We start from the raw sequence: 11,605 nt of genomic DNA on the forward strand, positions 1-11,605 counted from the left end.
GGCTGTATTGATTTTCTTTTCTGCAAATCTGCAGTGGCACGAGGTTCCACAGGGCACACACCTTGCATGCCAGCTGCCTAGAGCTTGTTTGCCATGGAGAGGTGGGGGAGCATACAAACTGGAATGTATGGTTTCATTTCTGGCCACTATCTATCCAAGTTTCAGGATCCTGGGCTGGGAAAGACCTTCAAGCACAGCAATGAGCCAGAGATGGTCCCAAAGTCCAGAGCAGCAGAAGACAGATTTAAAACTAGAGGGGCTGCTTGCCGCTCAGAAGGTCCCCAGTTCCCTCTCCAGCTAAAGGGTCTAAGGAAGTCGAGCTGGAAAGGCCCACCCACCAGACCTGTGGCATCTCAGCACCAGGACAGAGGAGGCACCCTTGGCTCAGCGGAAGATCAACTGTTTGGCAAGCAGAAGGTCCCAGGTTCAATCCCCAACATCTCCATTGAAAGGACCAGATACTGCGTAGATGGTATCTATATCAAGCAAGGTTAGCTAAATATTTTACAGCAATATCGAATATATGCTGGAAATGTAAACAGAATGTGGGCACGTATTTCCACATGTGGTGGACATGTGGTAAGGCAAAGAGTTTTTGGCGGATGATACAAAAAATACTACAAGATATCATTCAATCTCCAATACCATTAAAACCAGAACTGTTTCTTCTTAACATGATACCAGAAATATATGGGAAAGCTGATAAAATAATTTTGATTCATAGTGTAACGGCAGCCAGAATTTTGTACGCTAGAATACTGGAAAGTAGATAAAGTTCCGGATAGAGCAGAGTTTATATATCAGTTACTAAATGTGGCTGAAATGGATAAACTAACAACAATGCTAAAAGGGAAAGAAGAGAAACTCTTTGAAGACACCTGGTCTAAATTCTATAAATGGATAAAAGATAAAGGCTGAAGGTTTAAGCAAATGTATATATTTTTTTTCGGTTATAAGAAGCAATGCTGTTGGGAGTCTCTCATAATATGAATATATATATATTAGTTTGTATTATATATAAGTGTTGAAAAGTAATTAAAATATTTTTTAAAAAAAGAAAAGAAAAGAAAGGCCCAGATAGTAGGTGATGGGGAAGACCTCCACCTGAGACCCTGGAGAGCCACAGCCAGTCTGAGAAGACGATACTGACTCTGAGAGAGTCCAGTGGTCTGATTCAGAAAAGGGCAGCTTCCTGTGTTCATGTGACAGACAGAGGAGCAGCCTGTCGGGGCACCAGTAGATGCTCAGACAGACCGAGGCAGAGAACGACAACCGCCAAGCAATGTTCCCTCTAAGCTGTGGAGTCTTGTGAGCAAAAATCCTACTTTGTGAGCTGCTGGCATTAAAGTTGTGAGCGGGTGATGTGGCTACTGCATAAATTAGTTTGCTCTGGAGCCCTCCTTCCTGAGCAAAGACAAAAATCTGTGAACTGGAGGCTACAAAACTGTGAGCTGGCTCACACTAACTCCGCTTAGAGGGAACACTGCCGCCAAGTGTAAATATCAAAACCAGGGCTGGTTAAATGTCTATGGGCAGGTAAGAGCTTCCGGCGAGTGGGGGGTGGCAGTGTTCCCTCTAAGCTGAGTGAGTGTGAGCTAGCTCACAGTTTTTTCGCCTCCGGCTTGCACATTTTTGTCTTTGTTCAGGACAAAGGTCTTTGTTCAGGTCTTTGTCCTTCCTGAATAAACTAATTTATTCAGTAGCCAAATCGCTCGCTCTCAACTTGAATGCCAGGAGCTCACACAGTAGAATTTTTGCTCACAAGATTCCACAGCTTAGAGGGAACACTGGTAGGTGGGATTCCAGTGTCAGTCAGTCAGTCAGTTTACTATTATGGTCTTTGACCAGTACGTAACAATTTAAAAGACAAATAGAAAAATTCCCAATACTATCGTAGCTGGTTATGAGCCAGTAAAAACCTTAGTAACATAAAACACTTATAAGTGATACGAAATATAAAGGAAAAAGGAAAACTACAGTTCAAACCTTTTAAACCATTCGAAAAGTCAGTTTAAAACAATTTTGGATAAAACTAGAGATATGGCCTATTGGCCTCGCTTTTCGCGTTCCTTATATACCTGGCCGCAGAACCTAGCCACCCTTCTTGAAGGACTCCAGGGCCTTTTGCGTCCCTCGCCCCTCGGCCAGAAGCAGAGAAATGATACAGCGGGACAAGAAAATTTCCTCAGCTGGCAAAATTTCCTCAGGGAACAACTTTCCTTTGACTCCACCCCCCACCCCCACCCCGGATATTTAATCTCTGATAAGTAGTCCATGTGCCCTGGCCTGGATGTCCCAGACTAGCCCGACCCTGTCAGATCTCGGAAACTAAGCAGGGCCAGCCGTGCCCAGTATTTGGATGGGAGACCTCCAAGGAAGTCCAGGGTCACTACGCAAAGGCAATGGCAATTGGCAAACCACCTCTGAACATCTTTTGCCTTGAAAACATCAGGGGGCCACCAGGAGTCAGTTGTGATTTGATAGCCCCTTCCGCCACCAAGCAGGAGATGAAGAGAAGAAGAGGAGATTGGGTTTATACTCTGCCCTTCACGACCTGAAGGAGTCTCAGAATGGCTTACTATCTCCTTTCCCTGCCCCTCCCCAGAACAGGCACCCTGCGAGGTCTTTCGAGGACTGCTCATGAGAGAACAGCTCTGAGGGAACTTGTGACTGACCCAAGGTCACGCCAGCAGTTGCATGTGGAAGAGCGCGGAATCAAACCCGGTTCTCCCAGATTACAGCCCGCGCGCCTAACCACGACATCAAACTGGCTCTTGAAGCCTTACAAAGTTACTTAGGTCAAAAACAAACAGGCCTCTGACTCTCGGGGACTTCCAATCTAAGGCAATGAGCGAAAAACAACAGAAAGAAAGGGCACGTTCAGACAGGCCATTTGAGCTGGTATACATACCGGTTAGAAACGGACTACTTACACACGATCACACAGCCAACATCTGCCTCCCATCCCTAGCTGTTGCCAACCAGCTCAAACACCCTTTAAACCAGAGTATTCTGCTACCAGGTCCCCAAGTGGTGTTTTCCTGGTGCTCCGGTTCTAGCTGCATTTTTCTGCTGTGTGATCGCGCCTCCGCCGGTGTAGAGCCACTTCCGCTTGGAAGCCCGAGGCTTCTGCTTTTCGTCCACCATTATTATTATTATTTTTGGCATCGGCGATATGCACTTGGGCAAAGCTTTGCCCCGCCGTTAATAAAACGAATAAAAAAACAGTGCCTAGTTTTAGGCTTTAGATGAGTCCGGGACCTCACGGAGGCCAGTTTCGCTATAAAGGTTTCAAGGGAAGTCTTCACTTCAGGCCATTCTTTTTGGGATAATTTGTTCTGTGCATGTGCAAACTGTGAAAAAAATTTTTTTTAAAAACCCGCCGACACACGCTGCTGTGTGGACGCCCAGGAGCGATGTGCTGCGCTGCGAGAGAGGGTAATGTGACCGCAGTTGTCCCGGATCAAATACAATCCGACTGGAACCGGAGTAGTTTAAATCGCTCCGGCACGCCGTCTGACCGCACCCAAAGAGAAAATGGAGGGGGAGATACATGGCTCTGAGTCTTCCAAAATCCAAAGGGTGGTTCTCGCTTGACCCATTTCCACGGCCTCTTCCGCTCCCTGCTCCTGGCTCAGTCATCCCTCTGGCTTGGGGGGCAGAACGAGAGGTGCCATCCGGCTCTCGTGTTTCTGCGGCCCCCGGCCACTGAGGCCCCAAGACCCGGCTCACCTCTGTCCTCCTACCTGTTTGGCCGTCGGCTCCCCAGCCACAGGAGTAGACATCTCCCCTCTCGGTCCGAAAGAGACTGTGGTCCTGCCCGCAGGCAACCTGTCGACAACAAACCAAAGGGGGGCAGGGTGGAGAAGCAAAAGCGAAGAAGAATCCTGAATACGATCTCATTCGAAAAATATTTTTAAGATGTCTGTACGACAGCACCCCACAGAGACCAACAATACCTAACAAAACCAGCACTTTTACAGCTTTTTTTCAGTGTTTTAACACACTTCACGCAAGGTTGCCTTGCTGAAAGCCTCACAACAGCCCTGGAAGAAGAAGAGAATGGATTTATACCCCGCCCTTCACTTGGAGTCTCAGAGCAGGAAGAAGGAGGAGGAGGAGGAAGAGGGGGAAGGGGAGGAGGAGGAGGAGATTGGATTTATACTTCACTACCCAAGGGAGTCTCAGAGCAGCTTACAAACTCCTTTCCCTTCCCCTCCCCACAAGAGACACCCTGTGAGGTAGGTGGGGCTGAGAGAGCTCTGACAGAAACTGCTCTTTTTCAAGAACGGCTCATTATTAGAACCACGGCTTGCCCAAGGTCATCCAGCCAGGTGCAAGTGGAGGAGTGGGGAATCAAACCCGGTTCTCCCAGATCAGAGTCCGCACACTTAACCACTACACCAAACCGTCTCTCACTACACCAAACGGGACTTGAATCCAGCTGTTGTACTGCAGGCCAACACAGCCACCCTCTGAAAGCATCTACATTTACACAATATAAGAAGAGCCTGGCTGGATTAGACAAGTGGGTCCATCTAGTCCACTTTCCTGTTACAACCAGCCACCATGATAGGCCAACAACAGGGTTGCCAGTTCCCCCACCCACCCACCCTCCGCATGCCGGGGATCAACCTGGTTTCCAGTGTTTCCCCATGGCACTGGCAAACTGGCCGGCGGGGGAGTGTTACCACCCCAAACGTAATGTTCCAACGTCACCCGGAAGTGCCGTAGGCGTGTCGGTGATATCAGGGGCGACGCTCTGGGTTTGGGGGAAAACTCTATGGTGGAATTAGTTTAAACCTCCAAAGGAAGTTTAGAAAACTTATCGAGGGCCAAAGGTTAAAAACATAAGTAAGTGTACAAAAGAGTGTTTATTACAAAGACATATAAAAACCTAGTAGGGGCCCAAATAAAGCCTCATAAAATGTTCAGAGTTACAAATACACACGCACAAAAGGACAGTATATGACCTGACGCGTTTCGGCTCACAAGAGCCTTCTTCAGAAGTCAAATAGTGCAAAACACAACAAGCGACAGAGTCCCTGTAACACATGTAAGGCAATTAACAATAAATAAAACAGGAACAACATTGGAATGCTGTAGAGAAAGACAAAAAAAATGTTTTAGATTAATATCTAATAATTCAATGGAAAATTCCATACAAAAATATAATGGAAGTAAATATATTTGGGTACAGTAAAATATTTTGGCCCTCAATAAGTTTTCTAAACTTCCTTTGGAGGTTTGTGCTTTGTTGGTTTAGATTCCCCCCCCTCTTTTTTGGGGGGGGGAATAGCTTCAAACCATTGAGTTTTGCCCAAAAAACAGAGTGTCGCCCCCCAGCGTCATTGACGTACCTACATCACTTCCAGGAGATGACTCAGGCACAGCGTGCTTCTTCTCTCCCCCCTCCAGGAGTGTCCGGGTAAGTCCCCCATCAGCTTCTCTTTTGGACCTGGCAGCCCTAGCCAACAGGCTACACAACAGCCCTACAAGGCAGTCCGTTTTCCGGTGGTTAATAAACCAATTTAGATGTGGTTAATACAAGCCTCCTTCAGATCCTACCTTCGTGGATTACGGTTGGCTAAATTAAACTGAATTTGGCATTCGGTCTGAACCCAACCTTAAGTGTCTACAAATTCAACTCAAGGGTTTTGGGTGAACGCAGTCAGAAATCATCCTCAGCGACCAGGGTGGCATGCCCGGGACTGAGAGCTTCCTTTGAAAAACACCAGCAATGGATTTCTTACCTGAACGACTCGATCCTCAAATCCCCGCAGTCGATGAATCTGCTGGCTTTCGCTGTATAAGAGAACAAGGCAGTGAAGGGATTTAAAGTATGTGTTTATTTGTGCGTTTAAAAGAACACAACAGTAACAAGATTTACACACGACCAAGAACTATAGTCTTGACCTGCTATGTGGGCTGTTACAGATATCCATTCTGCGTCACTCTAGACCGGGGGGGGGGGGGCCTCCCTCTGACACGTTGCCTGGCACCCGCCAAGGGTTTTCAGAAAGGGGGCAGGGCCAGGGGAGGTTTTTGCCCAGCGAGGCTTCTGACTGGCTGTGCAGGTTTTTAACAACGTTGGCTCAACAGCAGGGGCCACCACAGCCCGACTCCTCACTGCACGGCAGAAGGTTTGGTGGCTGGCTCCGCCTCCTGTGACATCCATTTTGTGACTGTGCCCACCATGCTATGTCAAGAACTGCAAAGGTGCCCACAGTCTCAAAAAGGGTGGGGGATCCCTGCTTTAGGCAATGGCAGGTACCAAAAATTAAGCAGTTATCATGTTGAGCCAGAAAGATTTCTATTGGGGGGGGGGTTTCCCCTCAGGATGCGGAGAGCACTGTGAAGTGGTTAGAATACCAAATAAGGATTTGGCAGTCCTGGGTGAGCCAATCTGGTGTAGTGGTTAGGAGCGCGGACTCTAAACTGGGAGAACCCCGTTTGATTCCCCACTCCTCCACTTACAGCTGCTGGTGTGATCTTGGGTCAGACTCATAAGTTCTTTCAGAGCTGTTCTCTCAAGGGCAGTTCTCGGGAGAGCTCTCTCAGTCCCACCTACCTCACAGGGTGTCTGTTGTGGGGAGGGGACGCGACTGTAAACCGCTCTGAGACTCCTTCGGGTAGTGAAGGGTGGGGTACACATCCAATCTCTCTCTCTTCTCTGCATTCAAATTCCCACACTGCCCTGAAGCTCACTGGGTGAGCTCTGCCGCCCAGACATGATGACCCCTCCCGGACTGGAAGAGATCTCACCTGTAAATTTCCCCATCGACCACCTTTCGGCCACACTGTCCGTAAGCATTGTTGCCCATGCTGAAGACTGAAACAGAGCCAGGTGATGTGGTCAAACAAACCTCACAAAGCACCAAACATCCTTTCAGAGGGACACAGACGAGCAGTAGCTTTTCCCACGCTCATCTGAAGCTGCCCTTCTAGCAAGGTAGGCCTCTCGAGCTCTCCAGCTCGGCACTGTCGATTCCAACAGGCCATGGGCTCTCCAGGGTCTCAGGTGGAGAAAGGTCTTTCCTAGCATCTACTCCAGGAGATCCTTCATTGGTGAGACGGACCCAGGAGCTTCTACACAGCAGACAGTTGCTCTACCACTGAGCCACCATCACTCTGTCTGTGTAGCCTCACTCCCTCGGCTTGGAAAATCTGGGAGAGCCCTTGGGGGGGCGGGAATCCCTCCTAGGAAATATTTTCTCTTTCTGAGTGGGGGGAAAAAAAACCTTGCCTTACAAAGCATTTTGGTCGTTCCAAAGGAGAAACTGAGAAAGTTTGAGGATCACCATAAAATAGCTCTCATACTGTAGACATAAACAACATTTTCAAGGATTCTAAATAATTCTGACTACAATATGCTATACTATGTTTTATGATAATACATTATTAGAGAGTTCGGTGTTTTCAGTTTTATAAAATCTAATTTAATATACAAATATGCTGGCAGTCCTACTTTCTGTGACTCTATGAAAGAATTTCTGTCCAAATAATACTCTCTCTCTCTCTCTCTACTCCTCTGACCTATAGGTCTTAAGTAGTATTTGTCAAATATAACTGGGAATATGAGGAAGAAGGAAAGAATTCAGGCCAGAGAGGGTTAATGCTAAAATGAGTTAATTTTCTACTCTTGAATCTGCTAATAACTTAGGGACAAAAATTAGGCTTGCCAAATCCCCCCGGGGGGCGGGGAAAACCCCCGCCCCAGAGACCCGATCCCCACCGGCGGGGGATCGGGCCCCGGGGGGGACCCCACCCCCACGTGCACATCACCAGGAAGTGACGTGACGCCACCGGGCACGCTGGGGGCGGGGCCACGACCATCCGAAGGAACACTTCCCTCAGACAGTCGTGGCCCTGCCCCCAGCATGCCCGGCGGCGTCATGTCACTTCCTGGTGACGTGCATGCGGCACGCACGCGCTCAAGCCGCAAGCCGGGAGTCCCCCGCTGCGGCGATTTTTTCACTTGGCAACCCTAACAAAAATATAAACTGAAGGCTCTGGCCACTGTAGTATCAGAGGTTTAATTCATTTCTGTCTCTCGTTGTTGTACCAGGGGCATTCAAATAAAACATGGCTTACAGATTCGGTAACACCCAAACCACAGCCATAATATCCAGAGGTCATTTTGGGGGGGATCGCGGGGGATCGCAGTTCCCTCGGGTGAGGTACAGGGGGCGGGGCACATGGTGAAGCCCCGCCCCCTGCTTCCGGCCGCCCCGCTTCCGGCCCTCATTCAGCCAGGAGGAGGCAGGAGAAGAGGGAGGGTAAGTTGCTTCCTCCCTGCCTCTCCCCACCCCTGCCTGCCTGGGGCCAGGGAGAGCCTTCGCGGGGCTTCCTTGCACTCCCGCCGGCCCTGCAGGTCCACCACCGGGCCCCTCATGGGGCTCGGCAGTGGAGCTGCAAGGCCACCAGCGGCGGCTGGGACCGTTGGGGGCGGGGGTGTAGCCTTATGACACACTTCCAGCGATGTCAGGGGGTGTGGCCTTATGACACACTTCCGGTGATGTCAGGGGGTGTGGCATATGCTAATGAGTTATGCTAATGAGTTCCCCTAGCTCGTTTTCTACTAAACGACCCCTGATAATATCTATTTGAGAAAGTATGCCCAACACGCGACCGAGGGTAGTGCATTTAGTCTCGCGGGTTAATTGCTCGTCTATACTTTTGGGACTGTTAAGCTGAACAAATACATACACTTTTTTGCTGACTACTCATTTTTTTTCTGCCTTCAGCTTTTATTTTTTCTGCCTCTGAAATGGCAGATAAATAAATATACATGTGCTATGGGAGCATACGGACCAGCAATTTTCAACTCTTTCTCAAGTACTGGTGTATTCACAATTTATGCTACAGAAAACAAAGACATTTATACTTTTTAATCCAATAAATGTGACCAATAGCAAGATGTGATATACTCTCTAAGTTACAAATGATGCATTATATACTGTTAAAGCACAATGCTATATACTCACTAAGTTATAAACGATTCATTGTATATTGTTAAATCAGAAAAATAGTTTTGTTTTGAGAGGAACATGAGTAGTGCATAAATGTCAATCTCCCCCCCCCCCCAAATTTCCAATTCCCCCACCCCCATGGCTTCAAAATTTCCAGGAATTTTACATCTCTACCCTTACCCAAACATTGGTAATTTTCATTTTTTGAAAAATTACTCTAACAGCCTGAGAAGCCAGCATTCCAGCCAATATCAAAACTTGAATTAAGGGGACGCTGGATCCAGGCAGCCAAAGAAATACTGGCGTAGACCTGTGAGGTTCTGCACTTTTTCGGGATATGCAATGCTATCAGCTTACCTCCTTCGGTACTTGTTAGCACCAAGGAGTGTGCTCTGCCACATGACACCTGCACAACTCGGGTCTCTTGGGGCTTGTCCAGGGGCAACGGAACGGGGCTTGGCTCCAGGACGTATTCATAACCACGTGCTGAAGGGGGGAGGAGAAAAGATGACTCAAGAATATGCCTGTGAGCACCTTCAACCAGTTTGACTCAAAAACAAAAACGTCCAAAGAATGTAAGAAGACCATGCTGGATCAGGCCAAAGGTCAATGTACCCTAGTATCCCATTTCCAACAATGGCTGACCAGAACAGTGTACTGGTTATAGCATCTGACTTAGGATCTAGGAGAACCAGGTTGAACCACGGGAGCATGCTGGGTGGCCTTGTGTCAGTCACACACTTTCAGCCTACTCTACTCCATGGGGTTGTTGTGAAGAGAAAAGAGAGGGAAGGAGAACAATCTAAGCCACCAAGACAGGGGTGTCAAACATAAGGCCCGGGGGCTGGAACTGGCCCGTTCAGGGCTCTTAGGCAACCCACGAGCATCTAGTGCAAGGGAAGGGACAGAAGACTGCTGGGGGGCAGAGTGGGCAGAGCCACTCCGATTGTGGCTTCAGAATGGCGGAACAGCCTCATCTGCAGCAGTCAAACAGCGTGGGAGCATCTGCCCAGTGCTGCACTGCTGGCTCCCCAGTCCACCCATGTGGGTTTTCCTTTGCACCTCCCACCCAGCCCATGGGGCCTTGCACTGAGGACACACCGACTCAGAACTTACCCACTGCTGTCCTTTATACAGTTTATATCTCTGGTACCTGGCATTACGTTCTATAGCACACATAAGCCAGCCCAACAAAGTGACATTTATGTAAGATCCAGCCCTCGTAACAAATGAGTTCGATACCTCTGCACTAAGGGGTCCCACTGGAGAAAAATTGGGGATATAAATATCCGTGTGTGTGTGTGTGTGTGTGTGTGTGTGTGTGTGAGAGAGAGAGAGAGAGAGAGAGAGAGAGAGAGAGAGAGAGAGAGAGAGACAGAGAGACAGAGACAGAGAGACAGAGACAGAGAGACAGAAGTGCTGTCTAGTTGCTTCCAACTTATGGCAACCCTGTGCATTAAGGACCTCCAAAACATTCTACTGTTAATAGCAAACTTCTACATCATGGGTGTTAAACATAAGGCCCGAGGGCAGGAACTGGCCCGTCTAGGTCTATTATGCAGCCCGCAAACAACTGATGCAAGGGAGGGAGTGCTGGGGGAGGGAGTGGGCGGAGCCACTCCATTGTGGCTTCAGCACAGCAGAGCAACCTTGCTTGCAGCAGTCAAGCATTGCAGGAGAGTCTGCCCAGAGGTTCGGCACTCTACCCAGTACAACACATTGGTTCTCAATTTACCATGGCAAAATGTTTAACCTGGAAGTGAAAAACCAAAGTTTATACTCTAGAAGTGTGAGGCCTTCGCCACAAACCAAAGGACACTGCCAAAGGCCTCTTAGCCCATGAGCTGCTGCCTGAGGCGGGCAGTAGGCAGACCAAGATCAGACCAGATTCATTTGGATTTAAGAACATAAGAAGAGCCCTGCTGGATCAGACCAGAGGTCCATCTAGTCCAGCATCCTGTCTCACACAGCGACCAAGCAGTTCCTCTGGAGGTCCAACAACACGGCATAGAGCCTCAGGCCTTCCCCTGATGTTGCCTACTGTCTCTGGGATTCAGAGGTTTAGTGCCTCTGAATGTGGAGGTTCCCGTCAGTCACTATGGCTAGTAGCCATTGATAGACCTATTCCCCAGAACTCTATCTAATCCCCTTTTAAAGCTGTTTATTCCTATGGCAATCACTACATCCTCTGGCAGTGAATTCCACATTTAATCACTGTGTAAATAAGTATTTCCTTTTGTCCATCCCGAATCTACTGCCCATCAGCTTCACTGGATGCCCTCGGATTCTAGTATTTTGGGAGAGGGAGGAAAAAGTTATCTTTGTCCACTGTCTTCACCCTGTGCATAATTTCCATTGTCTTTGTCTGTTTAAATGACTTAGCTATTTGGAGTTCTCCGTAAACCGCTTTAGTTCTCTTCAGGGAGGAAAAGCAGCACAGAATTAGAACAATAATTGTGGGCATGAACAATGAAGCGAGTAAACACAGCCAAGGTACTTACAGCGATCCTTCCTGCTCTGATGAAATCCAATCTGAGAGTCCTTGTTGAGTCCCGTCCCCCAGACCTTGGTAATGTCTGTGGTGCTGGAGGAAAGCAGTGTGAATCCATAGCCACAGGCAGCAGAGTAGATCT

The 11,605-nt window shown here is 48.4% G+C and overlaps 1 protein-coding gene across 1 annotated transcript in view; it reads right to left on the reverse strand.

Moving 5' to 3' along the window:
- Positions 1 to 11,605, reverse strand: part of WBSCR16 (Williams-Beuren syndrome chromosome region 16) — a 28,024-nt gene that overhangs the window by 13,284 nt on the left and 3,135 nt on the right. Inside the window, exons 2-6 of the mRNA XM_015418386.1 lie at positions 11,474 to 11,603; positions 9,330 to 9,458; positions 6,766 to 6,832; positions 5,754 to 5,805; positions 3,747 to 3,831 (exon numbers count right to left, since the gene is read on the reverse strand). Coding sequence (XP_015273872.1) covers positions 3,747 to 3,831; positions 5,754 to 5,805; positions 6,766 to 6,832; positions 9,330 to 9,458; positions 11,474 to 11,603 — 463 coding nt within the window. The remainder of the gene's footprint in view (positions 1 to 3,746; positions 3,832 to 5,753; positions 5,806 to 6,765; positions 6,833 to 9,329; positions 9,459 to 11,473; positions 11,604 to 11,605) is intronic.

The sequence above is a fragment of the Gekko japonicus genome, unplaced genomic scaffold, assembly GCF_001447785.1.
Source record: "Gekko japonicus isolate JY-2015 unplaced genomic scaffold, Gekko_japonicus_V1.1 scaffold89, whole genome shotgun sequence".
Lineage (NCBI taxonomy): Eukaryota > Metazoa > Chordata > Lepidosauria > Squamata > Gekkonidae > Gekko > Gekko japonicus.